The sequence below is a fragment of the Pipistrellus kuhlii genome, unplaced genomic scaffold (assembly GCF_014108245.1).
Source record: "Pipistrellus kuhlii isolate mPipKuh1 unplaced genomic scaffold, mPipKuh1.p scaffold_m20_p_1, whole genome shotgun sequence".
In the NCBI taxonomy this organism is placed as follows: domain Eukaryota; kingdom Metazoa; phylum Chordata; class Mammalia; order Chiroptera; family Vespertilionidae; genus Pipistrellus; species Pipistrellus kuhlii.
The window spans coordinates 129,302,957-129,330,718 of record NW_023425404.1 but is presented as its reverse complement, the minus strand read 5'-3'; the positions used below and the strand labels follow the sequence as shown (position 1 = coordinate 129,330,718).

The following is a 27,762-nucleotide window of genomic DNA, read 5'->3' as shown; positions in this document are numbered from 1 at the left end:
AGAAATGGAGTCACAAGAAATTCACCAGGAAATTCAGGAATTGGATTGTTATGATAATGTTCCAGAAGATGATGACATGATTGTCATTGAATAAATTAGTAAATTCTTGATACTGTAGGTTTCACAGTTTGTCTGGTTTGTGTTGACAACTACCGTACTACCGTACCGTATACAGGTAATAAAGTTCCTTTATTTTCATTTAACAATAAATCTGTATCGTATTCTTCTTCATGGAAAAATAAGACATCCCCTGAAAATAAGACCTAGCGCATCTTTGGGAGCAAAAATTAATATAAGACACTGTCTTATTTTCAGGGAAACTGTATTAGTGAGACAATGATCAGTTTCTGGCAGGAGTCCTGTTAATTACAGAACTGTCAGGTTCTTTCAGACTTCTTGCTTGAAAGTAAGGTGACCAGACGTCCTGTTTTTGGCAGGACAGTCCCGATTTTTAACAATTTGTCCCACGTCCCTTGGCATTTTAAAAAAAGTCCCAATTTTTGGAAAGATTCTTATTTAATAGTCATACTTTGGAAGTTCTAATTTAGACTGAATAAGTTAGGATATAGCATTCCCTCCCCATTTAAAGGTGTTGGGCGTGGTGGGATGGAAGATACTCCTTGTACATTTTTGCAGTGGGTTTTGGGCTGAGCTCTGCATACTCATTTAGTGCAGTTTGTATGTACTGGATGGATCTAATCTAGAAAAGGGCACATAATACTGATTGGCTGATATTCTGGAGCTCTTAACACTCCTCTTGGATTAAATAAAATGTCATATTCTTGTGCCATTACCATCACCAAGCTTTCTAAACAAAGTTTACATGAACAAGGAAAGGAAGGCTCCATTCTGAGCATGTTCAGTCACATTTGGGGAAGGGCTTAAGTCTAGATACTTTGACCTCTAGTACTTCTTATAAAGCATTGCCTCTTTTTGCAGGAAACATGTTTTGAGTATGCTGGCTGACATTCTGTTAATATGGTATAGTTGACAACTATAGTATAATCTAACATAATATTATGATGAGTAATAATATTCCTCTAGTCTGTCTTATTCCTAAATTTGTTCCAGTGCATTGAGTCAATGTTTTATAATTTTTAAATCATTTGATAGCCATTTCATTTGCTTCCAATTAAGTATTGGATATTTTTCTGAGAATAAATAAATCTATTTTTATTCATTGAATCTGAAGAAAGAGAAGGAAGTATTTACCTCATAATGTTACGGTGTCCCTGAACTTTGATTCCTTTGATTACAGAGTCAACAATCTATATATTCATTCAATCATGAAAGTAATGGATTCTCCTCTGATTTTTTTCTGATTATTGGCCTCTGTTAGCTCAGCACAGTAAATGGAATTTCTTCCCGTTCTTACCAAATATATACATATACACACAGGATGGGGCAAAAGTAGGTTCACAGTTGTATGTGAAATAGTTTATTCTTGTATTATTATTTATTATTGTGTTATTTCCATGTGAACAACTGTAGACCTACTTTTGCCTCATCCTGTATGTGTACTTTCTAAAGTGCAGTGCTAATTACATTTACCACTTTTTTTTTATGGTTGGCTTTGGTGTGCTTTTGTACTTTGACTTAAATGCTTTTGTCTTATAGTCAGAAAATTAGGAGCATTTTAAGAGGTACAGTGTTACTGTGTAGAAAATGATATTCAAAACTTCCTTCTGTAACTCCACTGTCCTCTTTCAAGCTTCTTACATCCCACTGTCATGGATAGGCATAGGACTTCTTAGCCTGCAGTGAACTGCCAATACAAAGCAAAACAGGCTCATCTCCGATGGCCAGTTCAGACATTCTCCAGTGGGACTGGAATTTAGTATTTCCTTTAAAAGGCCATCTCTTCCTTTTTCAGTCTGTGCAAGGTTCTGTATATTCAGTGATAAACAAAACAGGTATAGTTCCCATCCTTACTAACATTGAGTGAAGCTAGGGGAGGTGAGGTTTCTGTTGAGTCATTAATTATTTCCACTTCTGAAACATGCAGTAAGTTTATGAGCAAGATGTCTGGATGTCGGGCTTTCCACTGGAAGAGGGACATTTTAAAGCCAGCCTTTTGGACTGCTAATCGAAAGCTACCACCTCGCTCTGTAGCCACTACTCCTGGCACATCCTGCTTGACCCCTGGCTCCCAACACTGGAAAGTACTTCATTTTAAGGAAGTCCTTAAATTGAAGAATTTATTTTCTATAAGTCCGTTTTACTGTAAATGTATATTAACTTGTAAACTTCCAAGTATATCTAACCTAAGGTCTAATATTAGTCAAATTTTCATTTTAGCAAGGCTTTTAAAAAAATATATATTTTATTGATTTTTTTTACAGAGAGAAAGGGAGAGGGATAGAAAGTTAGAAATATCAATGAGAGAGAAACATCAATCAGTTGCCTCCTGCACACCCCCCATTGGGGATGTGCCCACAACCAAGGTATTTATGCCCTTGACGGAATCAAACCTGGGACCTTTCGGTCCACAGGCCGACACTCTATCCACTGAGCCCAACTGGTTTTGGCTGAGCTAGGCTTTTATTAGAGGAATATGCCCCCTCTGAATTTGATCTTTCAAGTTATCAAGCTTATCCTATCTAATAAAAGAGTAATATGCAAATTAACCATCACTCTGCTATATTCATAAGCCATGCCCATAAATCATGCTCATAAGCTAATTAGAAGCGAATATGCAAATAACCCCAACCAAGATGGCTACAGCCACAGAGAGCAGGAGGGAGGCTTGGATTTCCCAGGCAATGGAGGAAGCCAAGCTTTCTGCCTGCCCTGGCCAGCCCAGGCCTCCACTCAAGGCTACAAAGTTTCAATTATAGGAGATAAATAAACCCCAACAGAAATGGCTACTGCCACAGAGAAAGCAGAAAGAAGGCTTGGCTACACTCCAGGCTACAAAATTTCAATTGTAGAAGATAAATAAACCCCAGATACTATGGCCTCCACTTGGGTCGCCAGGGGGTATGGCCGGCATGTAAACCACCACAGGCCCCTCACCCAGACTGCCTCACAACCCAAGGGAACCCCCACCCTGAACCAGGACAGCCGACCCCCACCCATGCCCCAGGCCTCTATCCTATCTAATAGAGTAAGATGCAGATTGACCATCACTCCAACACACAAGATAGCTTTCCCATGTGGACACAAAATGGCCACCACAAGATGGCCAGCAGGGGAGGGAAGTTGGTGGTGACCAGGCCTGCAGTGGAGAGCAGTTGAGGGGGGTACCAGGCCTGCAGGAGAGGACAGCTAGAGGTGACCAGGCCTCCAGGGTACAGCATTTAGATGTGATCAGGTCTGCAGGGAATGGCAGTTAGGGGCTAACAGGCTGGCAGGCAGAAGCAGTTAGGGGCAATCAAGAACGCAGGCAGATGAGCAGTTGGGAGCCAGCAGTCCTAGGCTTAGGCCCAGTGTGATCGGGCCTAAAAGGGCAGTCGGACATCCCTTCAGAGGTCCCAGGTTGGAGAGGGTGCAGGCTGGGCTGAGAGACACCACCACCACCCTAGCCCTCTCCCCCTACCAGGCTTCTAGTTTCTTATATTTTCTGAAATTACTAAATTGATTTTAATTTCTCAGATAAATTTATCATAGCTGCCATTTTACTTATATTAATATTTAGAAGATGTTTTAGCAAAGCTAGCTGATTTTTTTTCATGACTTTTTTAGTCAGAGTGAGAAGATTACACATGTACTGTTTAACCTTTATTCCCTTCTCAGCTCAGATGTTATTCTTGAAGAGTTTCTTTCTTACTATAGACATGCTTATGTTTATCCATGCTAATTTAAAAGTTCACCTGAAAGAAACAATGGAGAGAGCATCAAGGAGCCGCCATGGGATTTTGCTGAGGCCAGGCTACATTGTGTTTCCAGTATTGTGAAATGCTCTTGAAAATTCATACAGTTTCTAGGTTTTTCTTTTTTCAAGCTGAGCTCTAAGATTTTCCTTACAGGAGGCTTGTTCTTACTTATAAAGTGTTTTCATTTTTAATTAAGATTATTTTCCTTCTTAAAATTTCTGTGGATGTTAGTGTTTTAAGTCTTGATTTTGTTACATTAATTAAATAATAAAAAATACCCAATCAAAATTTTAAAGGGAAGTATTATACAGTTACCAGTTCTTGTGCCTTTTGTACAGACTCTGCTTTCTCTTGGCCTACTTGAGACTTATGTGCAGGCAATAGATTGAAGCATAGATGATTGGCCATCTCAGGAAATACACTATTTTGTAATTGCCACACTTGCAGGGCAACAATTAATTACCTCCCCCCCAACGCACACATACACATACCCTTTTTTTGAACATCTGCTGATAGCACAGAACTATGCTGAATACAGTTCTTTTCTTTAACTGTCATTCTTTTTCCGTTATGAGAACTGAATTACCATCAAGGTGGCATTAACAGAAGGAAGGTATCAAATATCTGTGTGTGTGTTATATGCTATATAAATTCATTTCAGTAGAATGATCACTGCTCACCAAGAATGCACAGTCCCAAAGGAAGTATACTACAAGGGCCCTAAACTTAAAGAAGGTAAACATGCATAGAACTCAGTAAGATTTTCAGAGATTATCATTGCGGTTTCCTAATATTGTTATTGTAATACATGGTACTTTTTTCCACACTTAAATCAGCTACTTCATATTAAAACTGCTTTTACTAAACTGCTTTTAGAGATTTTTCTAACAGTTTAAGTTTTGATAATAAATTTGCTAATATTAATATGCATGCTGGGTTGTTCTTCGGAATGTCAGAGTTCTTTCTCACTTTTAATGCAATGTCAAATTTTATTTCTCATCTTTCCTGCTGGTTTGACTCGTGTTTGTGCTTTCCACTTTACAGGCATGCAGTATGGTGAATATGTTAATAATCAAGCTAGCTCCGCACCAACTCCCTTGTCATCAACTTCCGATGATGAGGAAGAGGAGGAGGATGATGAGGAAGCAGGTCTGCTTTAGCTTTACACAAGTTCTTAATCTTTTCCTACTCAAGTTCTCCTTCTACTTCTTCTTCTTCTTCTTTTCTTTTTTTCTTTTTTTTTTTTTTTTTTTTTATTAAATGTCCACAGTCTTATAGTCTCTTTAAAAATATCTTTGCAGCTTTAGCTCAATGAACTTACTTGGTTTAGGTTATAGAAGATTGGGGTCACTTGAAATTAGGTGTTTTTGCTTATTTATTTGTTTTGTTTTGTTTTTCTGCCTTTGGACATTTTTACCATTCCATTAAGTAACAATACATCGTTCATGATGACAGTGGTTTTTTTTCTTTCAGAAATGCATTTCCGTTCAGGTCATGCAAAAGGATTGAGTATTGATTGAAACTTTCGACTGTTTGTTCTAACACCCCATTAGGAGGAATTTTTATTTTTTGCTTTGCATGCTACTTAGTCTAAGCAGAATAAATCATTTGGATTTTATATAACAATGATAGAGAAGTAGAAGTAAGCTCCTTTTGGCACTTACTATATGTTTAGAAAGCCAAAAATTTGTAGTTACTTGATTGTTTGCAAATAAACTCTATATATGGTGGCTGTTGCTGGAAGTTCCATCTGTATAGTGAGAGGGGGCAGAGTATTGGGGCTAAATTGAAGGAAGTTGATACCAGTGTTAGAGTTCAAAAAGTTCAAATAGAAATGGTATTCAAATGGTGATTGGACGTCTGGCCTAGCCTTAAATCTAATTAACCAAAATACCAAGCATTTGCAGTTGTTTTATTGTTTCTAGCCTGCTGCAGATATGTGGTATTTAATCAATAATCTGGATTATAGATTTTCTTAAATACCAGTAAACTAACGGTATAATAAGTGCCAGTTATCTCATTTCTCTGTAAAAGTACCCTGAGTTCGGTACAACTAATTTATAGCCTATTTGTAACCTAATTAAAAATCTATAGAGTCCATTTGTAACCTTATTAAAAATGCAATAAGCTCACAGTATAGTTTGGGATATAGAACAAAATTACAGTGAGTTCTATGTTTTCATAGTGCTTTATAGGAATATGTAGGATAATCTGGAACCAGGTGTAGAGTTGGATGACAGGGAAGATTAGGACTGGTACCTGAGCTGAGTCTAAAAGGAGAAGTTGGAATTAGGCACAGATACTTTTTAAAACAAAGCAAGGAGCTTTTGAGAAGATGGCATATGGGGCAACTTTAGTGAATCTGGGACCTATGGCCTGCAAAGGACCATGGCCAGAAGATTTGAATGAGGTTGGGTAGGATGACTGGATGAGATCTTGGAAAACCTGGCACAGCAGATTCGCGAGTAACATCATTTTCGTATAAAGTTAGTGAGACACTGCAAGAACTTTAATCTTGTTTATATTGATTAGCGTATGGTCAAATTGACTTCATTATATATTACTTAACTTACACAGAAGCTATAGTTGATGTTAAGTGAGGACTTCCTGTATTTCTTATTTAAGTGTTTGTATTTTATTTTGAAGGTAATGAGGAGTCACTGAGGCAGTTTACAAGGAAAAATAACAGCCATATTTGCACTTTAGAAAGATCTCTTACAAAAATATTCATAGGAGCATATTGAAACTAACCTCTTAGAATACTCGGGTGAGGAAAATGTGTTCTGAGGCTAAGGTCGCAGGAAGATCGAAGGAGAATATAGCAGAGCATTATCAAATGAAAAAATCATTTTTACAAATCAGAAGCAATTTGGTTAGCAGTGGTAAATGTTAAGGAATGTTCGGTTGAAGGCTGAGAAAAAACAGTTCGTTTTATCAATCCGCGTTCCTGTCTTGTTTTTCCACCCACCCCCAACCCTATTTGTAACACTGTTTGAGGGGTTGGAGGAGGGACAAGAGAAAATGAAGAACATTTTCTAAGTCTGGTTAATATTTGTTTAATATTAACAGTAGTCCTGTGGAGTAGGGTTTAGTTTAAAATCCATTGTTACAATTAAGAAGTGGCTCAGAGATGTTAGGTGTCTTGTCCAGTTTCTTTTAACTGATAAGCAAGATGGAATTTGACTTACATTTTTTCCATGATTTATGCGAGTTATGAAGAAATAAAATTTCAAGTTATCTTGATTAATTTAAAGTTGACCAATACTAGTAAATACATTGGACTTCCTTGACCCATGTTGCTTATCTTTTAAAGGCTTAAATGCATCCCCATACTTTTCCCCCACCTTCAAGGATTCTGAGCTGTTCTTATGATCTATTCTCCCTTTGCTTCCTCAGATTTCAGCTTTTCCTTTCTTCTTCCTCCTCTTCTTTCAGTGTATGACATGTAGCCAATAAAAGAAGAAGGGAAAATTCTCCCTAAGTACTACATTCAAATAGTGATAACAAATACTCTGATTTGTTCTCAGAGTACTTATCACTAATTGTAGTGGGAAATGACTGAGGTAAATTGGGCCTATGTAAGGTTTAAGAGTGGGAAAAAGTACTAATGCTCTTAGTTCAACTGAAACCAGCTGGTATTTTGCTTGATGTAATGATTCCAAAGATCAGTACTCCTATATTCTAAGAGTTTTATAGTTTTAGTAGCCTACATTTTGGTCTGATCCACTTTTAGTCCATTTTAGTTTAGAGTATAAAGAAAGAGTCTAACTTTACTAGTATTCCTCTGCCTGTGACTATCTAGTTGTTCCAGCATTATTTATTGAAAAGAATGTTCTTTTCCCATTGAAATATCTTGGCATATTATTTTGTTTTGTTTTTTGGGTTTTTTTTAAAATACATTTTATTGATTTTGTACAGAGAGGAAGGGAGAGAGATAGAGAGCTAGAAACATCGATGAGAGAGAGTCATCGATCAGCTGCCTCTTGCATACCCCCTACTGGGGATATGCCAGCAGCCAAGGTACATGCCCTTGACCGGAATCGAACCTGGGTCCCTTCAGTCCCCAAGCCGACGTTCTATCCACTGAGCCAAACCGGCCTCGGCTATTGTTTTGTTTTGAGGTGAAATTTACACAATAATAAAATTAGTCATTTTAAAGTATTCAATTCAGTGCCATTTAGTACATTCACAATGTTGTGCAACCACCATCTCTATCTAATTGTATCATTTTGATTTTTGTGCAACCACCACTTCTATCAGTTCTAATTTTGTGAATGTACTAACTAAACATTACATTATCTCAAAAGAAAACTGTGTAACCATTAAGCAACAACTTCCCATTTCCCCCTCCTCTCGTCTCTTAGAAACTACCAATCTACTTTCTCACCCTATAGATTTACCTTTTCTGCATATTTCATATAAATGAAACAATGCAACATGTGACCTGTCTCGCTTGTTTCACTTAGCATGTTTCAGGAATTATTCATATTGTAGCATGTGTTTGTACTCTATTCCTTTTTTATAGAAAAACAAGTAGATAAATAATATTCCATTGTATAGATATACCATATTTTGTTTATCCATTCATCTGCTGATGAATATTTGAGTTTTGATGTATCACTTTTAGACTTTGACCTTATGTCTCAGCATTCTTTTTTAGTTATAAATTCACAAATAAAAGAAGATCCATTGTTCCTCATTCTTATTTAAGAGTAATGACATATGTTACACCATTTTTCTAATTATTACAAAGAAAGCACTTTGTGTTTTCCACTTATTTTTTTGTAGTCCTCATACTTTGCATAAGTTTTTTCATGTTTAGTGTATCATTTAAGCCTCACAAGAAATTAAAAAAGACATACAAGGCATTTTTTAAATTGTTCTCATTTTGTAGAAGAGGGTATTGATGAATGTTGTTTACCCAAAGTTATATAACAAGTAAATGATAGAGTCTAATGTAACTGCAGTCTTTTGCTCCAAATCATGTTCTTTGCTGGTAATGAAATTGGTCTGTCCAAAAATTTTTAGCTGTTATGCCATTAGTCAACATACCTAGTCACATGGTTTTCCAAAAGTAGTCAATGAAAGATAATTATGCATGCCAATTCTTTTTATATCACAGTTAAAAATTAACCTAAAATGTAGTTTAAACTCCATCTATAATAATAAAAGCGTAATATGCTACTTAGATTGGACATCCTCCCGCACTACCTTCTGGATGAAGTTGGGGCTGCAAGGGAAGCCCCGGTCCTGGCGGCGGAGGGCCGCGGGTACCGAAGCCAGTACCAGCAGCTGGGGAAGGAAGGCCTACTCCTGCACGAATTTCATGCATCGGGCCTCTAGTTTATAATATTGTTGTTAAGAGCTAGGATCGCCTCTGTACCACAGAATCTTGTCTTAGGGTTAAAAAAGATCAAAATCTCTAACACGAGAGAGAGACTATGTGCATTTTGGTTTTATTCATCACTGTATATGCTAGTATACTTACCTAGGATAGCTGTAGGCTCTCAGAATATTTGTTGAGTGAATAAATGAAGGAAATATATTGTACATCCTGCTATCTGTGTGACTCATCATAAATTGCCACAGAAAATTTCTGCTAATCTTACAGGTTTTGAATGAACACAATAAGATTTTTTTTTTTTTTTTTTTTTTTTAATCCTCTGAGGACATGCTTAGAGAGAGAGAGAAACATTGATCGGGTTGCCTTCCATATGTGCTCCAACTGGGGATCAAAAAGTCATTAACATATAATTATCTTGAAGAACCCTAATACGATAATATATGTTAAGTAGTTTGCAGTTTGATAGATGCAGTTTTTGAGATGTAATTGTATTAAAATTTCCATCAATCTAAAATTTATATTTGTGTGTGAAGTAATTTAATATCTATTCTCTAGGATGTCATCCCATGTGAATGATTAAATCTTATTCCACTCATCAGCTCCATAGTCTTCCTACTCTCATTCTCATCCTCTATTTTGTATCAGAAATTTATTTATGTGTTTTTAAAAATGTTCAAACATCAGTCATTTTACATTTTCACTAGAGTCAGCAAAGCATCTTCTATAAAATTGCCAAAGGTTGCCCTAAGACACCTTATCATTTTAGACTCAGTAGACATTTTGGCTTTCCTTTTAGGTATTGACAGCTCTTCTACCACAAGCAGTGCTTCTCCACTACCCAACAGTTATGATGCCCTAGAAGGAGGCGGCTACCCAGGTAATTTGTGCCTGTTTAATGGTTGCTTGAAAAGTCACTGACCATTAATTGCTTTCAAAACATGAACATGTATTATACATAATTAGCAGGGTATATATATATATATATATATATATATATATATATATATATATATATTTTTTTTTTTTTTTTTTTTTTTTACAGAAAAGGGGACATTTCCCTGGTATTTCTCAGCCTTAATTTTATGGTATTAATTGTTATACTCTAACTATGAATGTTGTTTCTGGGCAGCTTAAGGAAATTTATTATTCTATTTTTGTTATGCTCTTTATCTTTTTCCTCCTCAAAGTCTTTTAATAGTGAATAATTTTTCTCTTCTTTTCCATTTTTTATGCTAATAACTCCTTAAATATATTTTATATTTCTGTTCTCATGCTTAGGTCCTTGAATTCCTTCCAACTAGCCTCTGAATATAAGTAGTCTTTGACTCTTTACTCCCCCTATGGCTCCTGGCTGCCTCCACCAGGTAAATAGATTAACCAACTTGGATGTAGTTTTTGGAGGCATTACTTTTAACCATATCAGGAAATAACTTTGGTCATTACTTAGAATCGGAGTAGTGGATAGTATTAAAGGAAAAACACATAAACTTAACCTTTTGTACAATATTTAATAGTCATTTTTATTATAACATCTTGAACTGTGATTTTCCCGATTTGCCTATCTCCTATCACCTGACAACCACTCCTGACTTATCTCTTTTTCTCTCTCTCTTTCTGATGACTCCAAACTTTAGGACTAATAGAATAAATAATGTTGCCTTTCTCTTTATTTCTTATCACTCTGAGAATAATCCAGGAAAAATTGAAGTATTCTGTACTTAACTGAATGCACTATCTTGCTATCATTATTCTTTGAATCAGAAAAGTTTAATCTTCTCAGCTTAATGTAGAATTCTCTTTTAATATCTTAAGAATACTTAAATACCCTACTTTAGTCTTTTGTGGTTACAGATTTTTCCCACCTAGGAACCACTATTTGTGTGTATATGTGTAAGAAGTTGTAGATTCTAAAAGCAATCACTATCATCAAAATATTCTAGAAGTTACTTCATCAACTAAAAGATGAATAATCTAACCTGGCCGATGTGGCTCAGTGGTTAAGCATTAACCTATGAACCAGGAGGTCATGGTCAGTTCCTGATCAGGGCACATGCCCGGGTTGTGGGCTCGATCCCTGATAGGGGGCATGCAGAAGGCAGTTAATCACTGATTCTCTCTTATCATTGATGTTTCTGTCTCTCCCTCTCTCTTTCTCTCTGACAGCAATAAAAATATATTAAAAAGAAAAGATGAATAATCTAACTGTATAGTATTTCATGAACTTCAGAGTAACCTGAAGTGAAATGTCCAGTATGGTATAGTTAAAAGATCACTGCTTTGGAATTAGACCTTGGTTTGTTTATAATCATTTATCAACAAATCTTAATCTTATTATGAACTGTGCTTTGAGAGTGAGTGACCTATGGCAAGTTTTCTAGCTATTTATATAGCAACAAAATTAAAGAAAGACTTGAGCAACTGTAGCAGTAAGGTTAAGAGAATTGAAAGTTTACTATCAGATAGTAGGATAGATTTTAGGACTATAGAAATGTATGAACTATTGTTCATTTCTTATAGAAGGGGATGAGTTTTAGACTTCCATGTTTATGACTCCAGTTATTTATTTCTTATGCTGATGTCATGTTAAGAGACCTTTCTACTTACAGTCCCAATGCCAAAAGGAGAGACAAGCAGGAAATTTAAGGAGATGACATTGCATTGACGCTTCTGTCCTTTTAAGTAGTCTGGGATGTTACTAGAAAGCCAATAAGCCAAGCCTTACCTAATTAACACATGATGTTAGAGAGCAGAATGTCTAGGAATAATATATCTTCAAAATTAGAGCGAATGGAGTCAGTAGAAAGATGTGACTCAAGAAACTTTTTAAAAATAAATTTCATTTAGTCAGTTGCTTTTGAGAATGTATTTTTTTCAGGGTCTGATTACTAGTGAAGAATATGTTTATTAAAATGAAAAATAGATTCAAATACATCTATATTATAGATATGACTTGAAAAAACCTAACCGTCAATATACCAAATTGTTAATAATGGTTATGTGTAATAGAATAAATGTTAAGGTTTCTTCTTGTTATTCTTGTATATGATTATTAAATTTTCTACTGTTTTCATATTTTTAATCACATTTTAGTTTTAAATTTCAGTAAAGGAAGAACATTGCTTCATTAAATTCTATTGACATCTACTGCACAGCAGACATTGTTTTAGGAGCTGGGACACTTACAGACACTCCTTCGTATTTTCATAGTTTTTCCTCTACAAATAATACAGCTTTTTAGGGGATTATAGAAATAAGCCACTCTTTTCATGGACATATTTTATAGATGGCAGGGTCAGATAAAAAAGGGCAAATTAGAATAAAGAGTAGTTGACACTCTTTTTAGTGCTTTGTTTTTTGGGTTTTTTTTCTGCTTTATAGCCTCATTCCTGAGGAAAGAATAAAAGAAAAAACTGTTTTTTTGTATGGATAATAGTAAATATAAAGGCCTTATCTATTAAAAATATACCACCTGAATATCAAAGTATTTATTGTCAAGTGATACCAAATGAGGTTATTTTAAAATACGTCTATATTAAAAAAAAAAGATGGGGTGGGAACATATAAAGCAAGATTAGCAAAATATTGATGATTATTAAAGCTGAATTATGAGTGTGTGGGGTTTATTAGTCTATTCTGTACTTTTGTTAATGTTCAAAATTTCCCATAATAAAAAGTTAAAGAAAAGGCAATGCCAGAGGTTATGGCTCTCCCAAGAGCCAAGTCTTCATACAGTCATGTTTTCAAGTGTTAACACCTTACATTTCCCTTTGTTAGATATGCTTTCTTCATCAGCAAGCAGTCCTGCTCCTGATCCCGCTCCTGAACCTGACCCTTCTCCAGCTCCAGTGCCCACTGCCCCTCAGCCTTCAAAAGTGGCTAAACCATTTGGATACGGTTACCCCACTCTTCAGCCTGGTTATCAGAATGCTGCAGCACCACTGCATTCTGGAGGACAGCCCAGCCCAGGGTATTCTGGATTCCAGCAGTATGCTCAAGTATGTATTTAGTCATAGGAAGACATTGCATATCTAAGAATTGTGAAAATATCAATTCTGACAAATCCCTGGTGATTCAAATGGGTCATAGGCACAAGTACAGATAAGCCTGTATTGAGCATAGAAAGAATTTGATTCTAAGTTTTATGTGTGTGCATACATAGAAAAAGATAAAAGGAAATATAAATATTAAATTTTTATTTTTTATTTATTTTTATTTATTTCAGAGAGGAAGGGAGAGGGAGAGATAGAAACATCAATGATGAGAGAGAATTATTGATCAGCTGCCTCTACACACCCCACACTGGGAATTGAGCCCACAACTCAGGCATGTGCCCTGACCGGAATTGAACCAGAACCTCCTGGCTCATAGGTCGACATTCAACCACTGAGCCACGCCAGCCAGGCAACATTAAATTTTTAAAGAGGTTAAATTTGGATCAAGATATTAGCTGTGGTTTTTCTTCATTATACTTTTATTTTTCAGACTTTATAATAAGCATGTATTTATTTTGTCAAATTAAAGTAAGCATTAAATGTTCTGTGTTTTTTTGTTTGTTTTTTTGTTTTGTTTTATCTTGTTTTTATTACCTCCTCAAAAAAATGATACAGCATAAATGTGGTTTGCGATTTTGGTTCCTACTCTTAACTTGAGGAAATCTCTGACATATAATTAGGTACTAGCCTCCACATATATAAATGTTTGTCAGTGCTTATGTTCATTAACTACTGCTATGACCCATTTTGACATGACTTTGTTTGGATGTACTTCTTAAATACCATCTCATTTTAATAATACAGAACAGTAGTTTACATTTTATTTGTTGAGAAGAAAATAAAAGATTAAAAACATGATGTTAAAAGCATCCTATTAATAATAAAACTTTTTTAGAGTAACTTAATAGAAATTTCATCTTATAGTGAATAAGAATAAAAATTAGAGGGAAATAGTAAAGTCATTTGTTTCTGGAATTTAATCTTAGAATTAAGGCTCAAAAGGAAGACAGAAATTTGGAGAGGCACCAGAGAAATATGGTTGATTAGCACAAATTTCCCTGACTTCCATTTTGCTCTAGTCTGACTTGGGTGCTTTAAGCACATTGCTATTTGGGATTATAATATGTCATTTATTTGTACGTTGTAATGCAAAGAAAGTGAAGTTCAAAGAAAGAATCTGGTTCTTGGAAATGTTGGGCAAGGAAAAAAAAAAACATTTTGAAATTGAAAGTGATGACATGAGAAGGTTTCGCAATGACATAGGAAAACGTTGTTGGCCAAATCTGGCCTGCTGCCTCCTTTGGTAAATAAACTTGTACTGGAGCACAGCCACACTCGTTCTTTTATGTATGTACTGGAGGCCCAGGGCACGAATTCGTATCATCTGGGCCTCTACGGAAAAAAGTTACAAACCTTTGACATAGGAGAATGGGAATTACCATTCTTGTCCCATCATATTTGGGAGGTTATTTTGGCTAGGTTAAGAGATTGTCTTTGGAATAAAAGTAAAAATTAATATTTAATATACTCGATTTTTAAATGTAGCCTCATTCTATTCTTATTTTTAAAAAGATAAAAAGCAATTCTTATAATTAAGAGCAAACAAAAACAAATGACCTTGTTTTATCAAGTTGATACAGTCTGATACTGAGAAAAGCATTGTTTTAGTTAATCTTAAAATTCTATATTTTGTATGTTCTCAATGGGATATAATCTAAGGACAAAAAAACTACAAAGTAATCTTACATCTAACTTGCATTTGCAGTAATATAGATGTTATTTTAATACTATTTTAGTATATTATAGGATAAAATAAAAAAGTAATGTTTTTACCACTAAGAATAAGATTTTCAGTAGAGAAAAGAAAGATACATGAATAAAATTAAAGAAATTAAAACACCAATATCTTAAATTTGAATAGGAAAAAATGTCAGTGTGAGCTTATTATTTTCCCCCTCTATTTAAGACGTATGTTTTGTATTTTTACCTATTGTAAAAGTTGGAAGGAATAAACAGCACACTAGCAGTGGATACCCTTATTACTCAGATTATGGTCTCTAGATACCATCCTTTAAAAAGAACCAAGATTCTTTTTTTTCTTTTTTTGCATAAATGATTACTGCAAAGTCTGAAGGGGAAATAGTAAAAAATGTTATGCCAGAAAGCTAGGAATTTAATGAAGATTAATAAGATAGATTCATATCAAAAGGACCCCAGGGACTAGCTTGAAGGGACTCTCACTGGCCAAAGATTGGATAGTTTGAGCATTAAAATGAGTAGTCACAATTCATTAAATCATTTGGAGTTTAAAAAAAAAAAAAAAAGCCATGCATTTATAGTGGTGCTGCAAATATAACAAAGGAAATGCAGAAAAATAAGCAAAGTAAAACTCTTTGACCATCATTGTACATTTCTATGACATTAGCTCCTTATCCTGAAATTGTAATTTAAAAAAACTTGAAAGCAAGCATTATGCTACCTTTTTAGTAGGAACTGTATTCAGAGAAACTAAATTCTTGATGTTGAAAAGTATTGTTGCTGAAATTCTGTGAGATTTAACCATGCTAATAAGATTTTTAATTTATTCGGTTTTATACTTTCAGGTTTCTTTTTTAAAGAATGCTTTAAATTAAACCGTCCTAATAAGTCATTTACTATTAACAAGCAGGTTTAAATTGTCTTTCTTTTTTCTGTATATTAAAGCACCATATGTAGTATAATACATTTTATTAATGCTTGTTTTATTATTCTTTTTGTTTTGCTTTTAATTGATCTCTCAGCAGTATCCTGGCATGAACCAGCTGTCCTCCAGTCTGGGAGGGCTGAGCCTTCAGAGTGCTGCACAGCCAGAAAGCCTAAGGCCTGTAAACCTCACTCAGGAGAGGAATATTTTACCCGTGACTCCTGTTTTAGCTCCTGTACCTAACTTGAATTTAGAACTTAAAAAATTAAACTGTAGCCCAGAGTAAGTATTTATTTTATAATTTTCAAAAATAGTAAAAGAAATATGATGTTAATTCCTTGAGTGGAAGTTTTGTTAATGTGAACACTTCTATTTTAGTTTGTATAGATATTCTGGATGTAAAATTTAATTTAGTTTGTTCGTTCCTGTCCCATCTCTGTCTCCATCCATTTCTATTCCAATCACCTAATACAAGGGATTTTTTTCTTTTTCGGTGAAGGGTTTTAGGAACCCAAATCTAACTATATTTTCCTTTTCTTACATTTTTTCCCTTACTTTTCAACAGCAGTAACATTTAGTGTCTTTTATTTTATTTTTATTTTTTATTTATTTATTTTTAAAAATATATTTATTGGTTTTTTACAGAGAGGAAGGGAGAGGGATAGAGAGCTGGAAACATCGATGAGAGAGAGACATTGATTAGCTGCCTCCTGCACACCCCCCACTGGGGATGTGACCGCAACCAAGGTACATGCTCTTGACCGAAATCGAACCTGGGACCTTTCAGTCTGCAGGCTGACACTCTATCCACTGAGCCAAACCGGTTTTGGCAGTAACTTTTAGTGTATTTTAAATAAGGTGGAATCTTTACAATTTTATGGCCTTTAATCTTTTCCTGAAAAGGACATGAGGTTATGTAATCACAAGAACAGTTTTAAATTCTTGGTTTATCCCTGATTTTTCTTTTCCCACTCAGTATAGAATGTGAAGACCGTTACCCCAAGCCCATTTATCCAGCCTGAATTTAGATTTGGATTTTTTTTTATTGAGTATTTTCTCACCCCCTGGGGAAGCTCAGCTGGCAGCCTGCTTCTGGTGGCCATCCTCCGGGGCAGGGGTCCTCAAACTTTTTAAAGTGGGGGCCAGATCACGGTCCCTCAGAGAGCTGGAGGGCCGGACTATATGAACTACTAATTCCTACTGTAACACCTCGGCTGCGCTCACTGCCCAAAAAACCTGGCGGGCCGGATCAGACTCCTCCGCAGTTTGAAGACGCCTGCTCTGGGGGATGAGCTCTGTTACTACCCCACAGTGCTTCCTTCCAAGATAAAAAGTTCTCTGTTCTCGCCTGCTTTCAGTACTTCTCTGTCCTCGTAGGATATTCTGCATCAGAAGACATCCTCTGCTCCTGGAATCTCTTTCTCATAAAGTAAACTCAGATTCACAGAGCAACACTAAGTTCTTCCTTGTGTTAAGAGAGTTAGTATTCTTCAGAGCCAGTATTTCCCTTTGTAAGGCAATAGATTTCTAACTTTTTTAAAAACTATAATAAGCTTCTCTTTTCAACCAAAATCTTGTATAGTTTCCAATACAGAAAATGGAGCTTTCCGAGGGTCCCCTCTCTACTTCCTCAGCCTACCACCTACCCTCCATCTTTGTCTAAGGAAGTGCCAAGATCATTTTGATAAAAAAATAAATAAATAAATTGATTCTAGGTTGAAAATAGCTGCCCATCTTTCTGAGTGTAAGCTTGTCAGGTCAATAAGTATGTGGATTATGGCCTTTATTATGAATAGTTAGGCATTCCCAAGTAGATGAGTAGTATATGTATGTGTATATGTATATGTAGAAAAGAGTCCATAGAAAGGGAATGCTATATACATTTCTAATCAAAATAGCAAAACAGAGTAATTAGGAGTACAGGCTTTAGAATTGGATATACCTAGGCTTCTTACCCTGGTTCTACTGATAGGTAGCTATGAGATTTTGTGCCACTTATATAACCTCTCAAATTCTTAGTATTGTCAGCCGTAAAACAGGAATAATTGTGCCTACATATTAAGATAAATCATTCATATGATAAATATTAATGAGTGCCTTCTAAGTGAAGTGCCAGGCCCTGTTTCTGGTGCTGGGCATGAAGCAGTAAACTGAACCGAGTTCCCAGTCTCATGTAACTTAGATCCTGTCAAGGAAGACGTACTGTGAGCAGTCAAACTAATAAGTATATGATGAAATGTTAGCGTACATGCTTAAAGTAATGAGGACCTTCCTAATTACCTTTACAGACCATTCTCAAACGATTTTCGCTTATGCTCTTAAATGTTCTTATTTATTGACAACAACTGTCTACTTCAGGCTGTTTGTTTTTGTTTTTTTGATTTTTTGATTCTGATTTTTTATTTTTCTTCTGATAACTAATGTAGTTTGTGTTCTTATATTTTTTGCAGTTCCTTTCGGTGTACTTTGACAAATATCCCACAGACACAGGCTTTACTGACTAAAGCTAAGCTTCCTTTAGGATTATTGTTACATCCCTTCAGAGACCTAACGGTAAAGTCACATTTAAAAATATATGTGGGTACTGACTTGTTTTTATTTGCAAGGTATTTCTGTCTAGTTCAATCCAGCAAACATTTTCTGAGCACCTGCTTTGTGGCAGGTCCTCAACTAAGCACTGGTTAATATACAGGTTATTACAATAAGTCATTGGCCTTGCCCCTAAGAAAGTCTTCTCTAACAGGGAACAAAGATGTAAGAACAAATAATTACATACAGGAAATGAATACATGTTAACTAATCAAATTCTTTTAAGGTATTTAGGTGGTAAATACCATATGGGAAGTAATTTCCTCTGGGTACAGTAGCAGAGTTTTCTATGAGTGGTGAAGTCTGAGCTGGATTTTGAAAGATTAGTTTTGGAAGTTGGAGAGGCCACAAAGGATAAACTTTAGGAGATCTTTATTAAACACGAGAGGCCCGGTGCATGACATCCGTGCACTTGGGGGTGGGGGTGAAGGGGGCTCAGCACGGCCTGTATCCTTTTTTGCAGCCCAGGAGCCATCAGCCAGACATCCTTAGTGCTGCTGCAGTGGTGGGAGAGGCATGAGCCCAGCTTCTGGCTGAGCGCTATTCCCCCTGTGGGAGCATCTCCTTGCATGGAACGTCTGCCCCCCTGGTGGTCAGTGCATGTCATAGCGACTGGTCGTTCCCTTGTTCCGTCTATTTGGATATTAACCTTTTATTATATAGGATTAAGGAAACACCAACAATGATGTGCAGTTAGGGAAGAAAACTGTATGACTATTCCTAACTGTATTAAATAACCTTCATAATAATAAGTTCCAGACACTTCAAGTCTATTGAATTAAAACATTATTTGTTTAAGTTTCCAAAGTCTATTTTTTTTAATTTCTAGCTTGCTGGATTTTTTTTTTTCACCTCTGATATTTCATGCAAAAATATATTTAAATTAAAAATATGAAATTTCAGAAATAATTTTATTCAGGTACATTTTATTTATATTTTACAAGCTGCATTTCTCACTCACACTATTTTTTTCCAACCAGGCTTTTCTTGTCAGCTAATAGCTTTAATTGCATTTGGTTGGACTTTATTTTGGTATTATTTTATTTGAAGTTTATGATAAAAGAGGGGGAAAACTTGATAGCTGCTTTTGTTACTTAGCATATCACCAGATTTTATTTAAATGCTTCAATTTCAAAACACAACTATGGTTTTATGAGCACAGCAGCATGTGTGTTTCCTGGGGTGTTCATTCTGCTGCACCGTCTTTATTTTACTTCCTAGCAATTACCGGTGATAACATCCAATACCATCGTGAGGTGCCGATCCTGTCGAACATATATCAACCCCTTTGTATCCTTCATTGATCAGCGTAGATGGAAATGCAATTTGTGCTATAGAGTCAATGATGGTGAGTTTGGATTCTTAAAATAAGTATGTTTAATATTATTTTAAACATTGCGGTATTTGTCATCGAATCTCTCTGCTCACTATTTTCAGAACTTCCATACCACTTTTAATGGCGAGAGTATAGGCTACGGACATTTCATTTTATTTTTATTTATTTATTTTAATTTATTGATTTTTTACAGAGAGGAAGGGAGAGGGATAGAGAGTTAGAAACATTGATGAGAGAAAAACATCGATCAGCTGCTTCCTGTACATCCCACCCTGGGGATGCGCCTGTAACCAAGGTATATACCTTTGACTGGGATCAAACCTGGGACCCCTCTGTCCGCAGGCCAATGCTCTATCCACTGAACCAAACCAGTCAGGGCTAGGGACACTTCATTTTAGCTAGCCAAGGAGATAATGAGGAGAAGTGTCAGTGAGGTCAAACTAAAACATATTCATACAACAAGCAGTGAAGGTCACGCAGTTGAGGTCATGTAGACTAATTATGCTTTTGTTGATATTTTTGGTTCTACTCAGTATAGAGCTTTGCTAGTGTATCTTATCACATGGGTGCAGTGTGTCTGTTTTCCCCTTTAGTCATATCTTAGGGTATCTTCATGTGATTGTTTTCAAATTTGTGTTTGTCTCATCCCCCCCCCCCCCCCCCCCGGTCATGAGATGTGGTAAATAGAACACAAACCTAAAAAGCAAGGCTACTTGTGTTCTGGTTTCCTAACCAGATTTCGGCGGGGGGGGGGGGGGGGGGGGGAAGGTTTCTTAATTCTTCTGATATATTTTTTAAAGAGGGCTTACGGAATTGGTTTTTACCATTAGATGTTCACAGAATTATTGTAAACCTTATATAAATTAATGATAGAGGTGTTTCTTTCTAGGAGTGCATATATGTGTGCAATTATAAGTTGTATTATTAATTTATACTGGATTCCTAATTCGTACCTAGTTCCTGAAGAATTTATGTATAATCCCCTTACCCGATCTTATGGAGAGCCTCATAAACGGCCAGAAGTTCAGAATTCAACTGTGGAGTTCATTGCTTCTTCTGATTACATGGTAACTATTCAGTGTTAAAAGTTAATCTTGGGATAAATTGTATTGATCATTTGTAATTTGCTGTTAAGTGAATTTTTGTTCACATTTTGAATTTTTAAAAATGATTTTTAGAAAAAAGTTTCTATTTTTACTGAACAAATAGAAAACTCTTTGTAAAGGTTACTTGATCTCCTAGAAGAATGCAGTGATTTCACTAAGAAATCTTAGTAATGTTTTATGATGAGCACTAGAATCTACAATTTGTTGCCGTTCTGATTATGTACTTACATAGAATGAATATAAATATTCTTTTACTATTTAATACTTAAGACCCTCCAATAGAAAATCTCATGTTTTTGCCAAAAACTGTAATTTTCAAGCTCTTACAGATATAATCTCAAAAAAAAAAAAAAAAAGATAAAATCTTAATGCTTTATCCAGTATGGATATAAAGATAAATGAATATTGACTTTATTCTAATTTCTCTCTTTTCACATCATAAAATTCTATCTATTCTTTAATAATGATTCTGAGCTTTACCTAACTTCTGCTAATCTTTATCATATTTACTAATTTTTAAATACATTATAATAACATGTTTCCTTTGTATTCTTTTTTTTTTCTCTAATCTTTGTTGTTGGCAAACATGTAAATTAGTAAAGAATAATTAATGTGTATTAAATTTATAATGCTTAACCCCATCTCTTTATTTCTCCAATTTTTATGATTCTCTGTGTTTAATATAGCATCTGACCACTTAACTACTATTTTCTTATCTGTTTTCTATTAATTATAGTAAACTTTCTTTTGGTCACCTGTTACTCTCAACTCCTTACCTTCTTTACAGCATACTATGTTTCCAGCCCTGTTCTGGCTCTTTAGGAATCTTAATCTAATTGAAGTGATGTACCGTGTTTCCCCGAAAATAAGACCTACTTACAGGTTTTCTTCTGAGTGAAATATAAGGCATCCCCCTCAAAAATAAGGCTCCCCCTAGGCTAAACATGAGAGATTTGGTCCACTGATTCTGAAAAAAATGGAGTCACAAGAAATTCACTAGGAAATTCAGGAATTGGATTATTATGATGATGTTCCAGACGATGATGACATGATTATCATTGAATAAATTAGTAAATTCTTGATACTGTAGGATTCACAGTTTGTCTGGTTTGTGTTGACAACTACGGTACTACTGTACCGTATACAGGTAATAAATGTCCTTTATTTTCATTTAACAATAAATATGTACCGTATTCTTCTTCATGGAAAAGTAAGACATCCCCTGAAAATAAGACCTAGCGCATCTTTGGGAGCAAAAATTAATATAAGACACTGTCTTATTTTCAGGGAAACAGGGTAGCAAAAAGGTTTTGCCACACTCATAAGATCCCTGGTTGACAAAAAAAAAAAAAAAAAAAAAAAAGACTTTATGTATTCTTTTATTTTAACTTCCTGTAACAGTTTTCAAGCATACTTCAAAGAAGAGAAAATAGTATAATGAGCCATCATTTACCCAGTGAGCTTCAACAGTTGTCAACCTTGTGCTGTATATATTTTATATTTTATCTATTTCCAGTCTACTCCAGTTTCTCCTCCCCTCACCCACTCTGGAGTTTATTAAATGCTAATCCCAACATCATATATTTAACCTATTAAATCCATTATATATGTCTAGTAGAGAAGGACTAAACATACTTGAAATACTATTGCAAGGACTTTACACTTAGCACTTAACCATTGGGTTTCAGCCACCACCAGGTGACCCAGTAGCTACTACTAATGATTATTGAGTTAAAGGAATTAAATTTTAAAAATGTTTTTAGGGGCAGGGAAGAGATGGTAGAGGTTGATATTAAATAATAAGTAAATTTAATTTTTCTTTGAAAGATATCTCAGCCAAGACTCTCAGGAAAACATTTAACCCATCTATTTAACCATTACTATATAATGGCTGCCTTATCAAGCTTAATCCACAACCAACCTTATAAGAAAAAAGTAAAAGAAATATCATTTTCACTAGCACATGAGATCTTACAAAACATCCTATTTATGTATTTTTTTGTATAGCATACTCAGTGGTATGGTGATATAAAAAGGATACATTGTACCTATTAAATAAATTACATTATTTTTATGTCTTTCAGCTTCGTCCTCCTCAACCTGCAGTTTACTTATTTGTTTTAGATGTGTCTCATAATGCAGTGGAAGCTGGGTATTTGACAATTTTGTGCCAGTCACTGTTAGAAAATCTAGACAAGTAAGAATTATTTTATTCAAAATATATGTTTATATATATAAACTGTTTATCAGGAGTTCATTGTGTTGGTTTTTATTAACTTTGATTTCATTTTTAGAGTATTTCCTGTCCACCATAGAATATGGATTCTGCTATTTGGATTTTGTTATGATTTATGACTTGGTATCTGAATCATAAAATCATAAAGTTTTAAAACTTAGTAAGAAATTTTTTTTTAATTTATCTTTATTGATATGAGAGAAAAGGAAAGAGAGGAGAGAGATGAGAAAGAGTTATTGATCAGCTGTCTCCTGCACGCCCCACACTGGGGATTGAGTCTGCCACGAGGACATGTGCTTTGACCAGGAATCAAACCATGACCTTCTGGATGCTGTCCACTTTATATTTTTTGAAATTGTTGTGTGAGGCTGCAGTTAGGCATTTACCTATGCCGCCATCTTAGTTTCTGTCCAAACCATGACCTTCTGGTTCATAGATCTATGCTCAATCACTAAGGCATGCCAATTTGGCTTAGTAAGGAATTTAGATCTCCTCTAACTTAGCAGATCTCAGTACTGGGGCCCAGAGAACTTGACTTGGCCAGGTAGTCAAGAATCTGGACTGTAATTTTTACGTGAGCAATGGGTTTTCCATAGGTAGTTTTAAATGTGCTAATAAAAGAATGAGCCAGATAAAGGGAAAGAGGGGATTGATTTTCTGCTCAATATTTTCCAGGAAGCCAGAAACTGAGCTCATCATTTTGGCACATTAGTACTGAGCCTTATTGTGAAAGTGGAAACAGTGTGGGATGGGTTGCTTATACCTGGCACTGATTCCTCTCTATGTTTCTGTTAGTCATGAAGGGGGCCCTCAATGAGATTTAATAATGAGCCTTCCAATTCTCAGTAAAACAAAGTTATTTGTACGTTACTTTTTTTCCTACAACGCCCATAAGAGAGAAAACTTAAAGGCTATTAGTAAGGGGGGTTCTACTACAGTGGCTTCTCACTGTCCAAAGGTGTCTGGTGGTTATGTGTGATGAATGCTGTGCTGGAAGTAATGTTGGTGATCCCAGAAGGGTCTCCCACAACTTCCATTGAGTGAGAGTCATTGCTCTGCTGAGTGCTAACTCTAGTCATCGAGGTCTGCATATCACTGATGAATAAAACTGATAATGTTAAGACCTTTTAGATAGTTTTAAAGACCCAGAAATATTAAATGATTTGCTTTTAGTTTGTGTTAGTAACTTAGAGTTTTCATATTTTTCTCCTTGATTGAAGCATTTTCCCTATTTTTAGTTACAAGTGCTTACTTCAGATACAGTTTCAGCAGTAAGTGGCAGTGGATGATCCCCTGCAAAGAAATCATTTTTAAGACTGAAAAGTTAGCCAAGTGGAAAAGTATGAGGATATAGCCATAGAAATGGGACCCAGTCCAGCAAAGATGAGTGACTATTTGCAAATTAAACAGATAATGCAAAACCAAAAGTATAAATAGTTTTATCTATACATATAAAAGCCTAAGTGACCTTCACAACCAAAATAACCAGACAGATGATGACCAAACAGGCTGCGTGGGGCAGCTAGGCCAGCAGGGAGGTTAGTGAGGTACAGCCAATCAGCCGAACAGCAGGCTGTGTAGGGTGACCAGGCTGGCGGGAAGTGGGGGGGGGGGGGGGGGGGGGAGTGGCAGTTGGGGATGACCAGGCTGATGGCGGGGGTGGGTGGCAGTTGGGGGCAACCAAAGGGGAGGGCAGTTGGGGTGATCAGGCAGGCAGGTGAGTAGTTAGGAGCCAGTGGCCCCAGATTGTGAGAGGGATGTCCGACTGCCGATTTAGGCCTGATCCCACTCGGACATCCCCCAAGCGGTCCCATATTGGAGAGTGTGCAGGCTGGGCTGAGGGACCCCCCTTCTTCATGCATAAATTTCATGCACTGGGCCTCTAGTCTATAATAATCAAGGTGTCATATATGCTAACTAGATTGGACAGCCGAACGACCTTCCAGGAGTCATTCTGGATGTCTTCCAGACAAAGCCACAGTGGCCGAGCCTGAGGCAGAGGCGATTAGGGGCAATCAGGCAGGCAGGCAAGCTGTTGGGAGCCAACGGTCCCGGATTACCATCCCTGTGGGATCAGGCCTAAACCAGCAGTCCCACGGGGTCCCAGATTGCGAGAGGGTGCAGGCCAGGTTGAGGGACCATCCCCCACCACATGGATGAATTTTGTGCACCGGGCCTCTAGCCTCTAATATGTATATACTAGAGGCCCAGTGCACAAAATTTGTGCACTTGGGGGTGGGGGTCCCTCAGCCTGGCCTGTATCTGAGAGCCCTGGGGGGATATCCAACTGATGGCTTAGTGGGCCTAAACCATCAGTCAGACATCCTTAGCACTGCCACAGAGGCAGGAGAGGCTCTCACCACTGCTGCTGTGCTCACCAGCCATGAGCCCAGCTTCTGGCTGAGCAGCGTTCCCCCTGTGGGAGTGCACTGATCACCAGGGGCAGCTCCTGCATTGAGCGTCTGTCCCCTGGTGGTCAGCAAGCATCATAGTGACTGATCATTCCACCATTTGGTCATTTACATATTAGCCTTTTATGTAGGATACTGTGTGTGTATGTATACACACACGCACACACAGAGCAAAAAATAGCAACATTAGGAAAATTTAAAAAGTAGAGGTAATAATGATAGCAACAATGTAGTAAAATGCTTTTGGAAAGGTTGATGGAAATAACTTTGAGGAAGAGGAATTTGATCACTGGAACAGTTCCAACTAAACTCTGTGTTTTAAGCATGGGATAGAGCAGGTAAGTAGTCATCATTCTGACTGGTAACAAACTATCCTAATATTCAGTGACCTTAGAAATCTCTCAAAGAGGTGAAGAATAGAAACAACATAAATCTTGACCAGTATTGGTAATCTAAACATGCACATAACTTGGTACGTTCTGTTCTATGAAGTGCTTTTAGACTTACCTTGCAGACTATATCTGATTGATCATGAATAATGCTAATAATTATTCTTGCTTTGATGTACACCATAAAAAATACATATTTTTTAATTTTTAAAAATTTTTTTTATTGATTTCAGGGAGGAAGAGAGAGGGAGAGAGAGAGAGAAACATCAATGATGAGGGAGAATCACTCATCAGCTGCCTCCCTCACATCCCCTCCTGGGGAATCCAACCCATAACCCGGGCATGTGCCCTTCAGGCCACAGATCGAAGCTCTATCCTCTGAGCAAAAACCAGCTAGGGCTCAAAAATATTTCAAAGCTTTACTAAAACAATAGATTACATAACAGCAGTTAACAGAGTTGGTGGTACTTAGAAATACCCTTCTGGCCAAGCTGGCATGGCTCAGTGGTTGATTGTCGACCTATAAACCAGGAGGTCACGATTGGATTTTCTGCCAGGGCCCATGCCTGGGTTGCAGGCTTGATCCCTAGTGTGGGACCTGCAAGAGGCAGCCAATTAGTGATTCTAATTGATGTTTCTTTCTCTTTCTCCCTCTCCTTTGAGGTCAATAAAAGTATATTTTAAAATAAAGAAATATACTTCTGTACAATATACAATAGCATTTATCTTATTCATAAGAAAAGCTTGATGGGCATTGAAATGTTAATTTATTCCTTTATTCTTTGGCAATGACCTTTGAATATACCGCATTCTGGAAGAATATTTTAAAAAAATTCATGATAGATAGAATGCCTTGATCTTAAATGTGATTTTTATTTGAAATTCTGTACATTAAAATCTGATATGCAAAAGACAGTACATTCCGTCTTTCTTTTCAGGAAGATGTTTTTTTGCTATTCTGCCCTTAAAATGTTTAAACAAGATATGCTGTTTTTGTAATTTTGGAACTGAAAATATGAGTGATTTTTCACTCAAAATAATACATTTCAAAACAAAGTCACCAAGAAATCTTTGGTGTTGTTTTCATCGTGTCGTTTGTAGCCTTCACTGTGTGGCTTGGTTGGAAGCATCATCCCCTGCACCAAATGGTCTCGGGTTCGATTCCCGGTCAGGGCACATACCTGGGTTTCGGGTTCAATCCCTGGCCTTGGTCAGGGAATCAGGGGAGGTAGCCGATTGATGTTTCCCTCTCACATTGATGTTTTTTCTCTCTCCCTCCTTCCCTCCTTCCCTTTCTGTCTCCCATCTCCTCTCTAAAAAAATCATTGAATGTGTCCTTGGGTGAGGCTTCCTTAAATAAATAAATAAATAAATAAATAAATAAATAAATATGTCATTTTTAGTTTTGGTTTATTATTTGAATATAGTTCAGTTTTGTTTGTTTTTTAAAATATATTTTATTGATTTTTTACAGAGAGGAGGAGAGAGGGATAGAGAGCTAGAAACATCGACCAGCTGCCTCTTGCACACCCCCTACCGGGGATGTGCCCGCAACCAATGTACATGCCCTTGACTGGAATCAAACCTGGGACCTTTCTGTCTGCAGACCGACGCTCTACCACTGAGCCAAACCGGTTTCAGCTGTAGTTGTTTTCTGACCTAGGATCTCTAAGTGTTAGTGGTTTCATCTGAAAATGGAATGCTTCATCCTTACTCTTCTCTGATACCTGTTGATTTAGAGAAAGCTGACTTTTCTGTCCTCTATGAAAAAGCATATGTAGTTATTCTTAGGCTTAGTTTCCTATTTTATTATTTACTTAAATAAAAAATGTTACTGAGCACTCTAAATTTTAAATTGTCA

At 36.3% G+C, this 27,762-nt stretch overlaps 1 protein-coding gene across 15 annotated transcripts in view; it reads left to right on the top strand.

Moving 5' to 3' along the window:
- The window catches only part of SEC24B (SEC24 homolog B, COPII coat complex component), an 82,780-nt gene that overhangs the window by 39,301 nt on the left and 15,717 nt on the right, over window positions 1-27,762 (top strand). For 8 of the 15 annotated variants that reach the window (XM_036409183.2, XM_036409292.2, XM_036409254.2 and 5 more), the window contains 8 exons: window positions 4,860-4,964; window positions 9,956-10,036; window positions 12,934-13,154; window positions 15,932-16,116; window positions 18,285-18,387; window positions 19,645-19,771; window positions 20,717-20,826; window positions 22,950-23,062. In XM_036409183.2, coding sequence (XP_036265076.1) covers window positions 4,860-4,964; window positions 9,956-10,036; window positions 12,934-13,154; window positions 15,932-16,116; window positions 18,285-18,387; window positions 19,645-19,771; window positions 20,717-20,826; window positions 22,950-23,062 — 1,045 coding nt within the window. The remainder of the gene's footprint in view (window positions 1-4,859; window positions 4,965-9,955; window positions 10,037-12,933; window positions 13,155-15,931; window positions 16,117-18,284; window positions 18,388-19,644; window positions 19,772-20,716; window positions 20,827-22,949; window positions 23,063-27,762) is intronic. The other 7 variants (XM_036409217.2, XM_045589066.1, XM_045589062.1 and 4 more) reach the window with 5 other exon arrangements.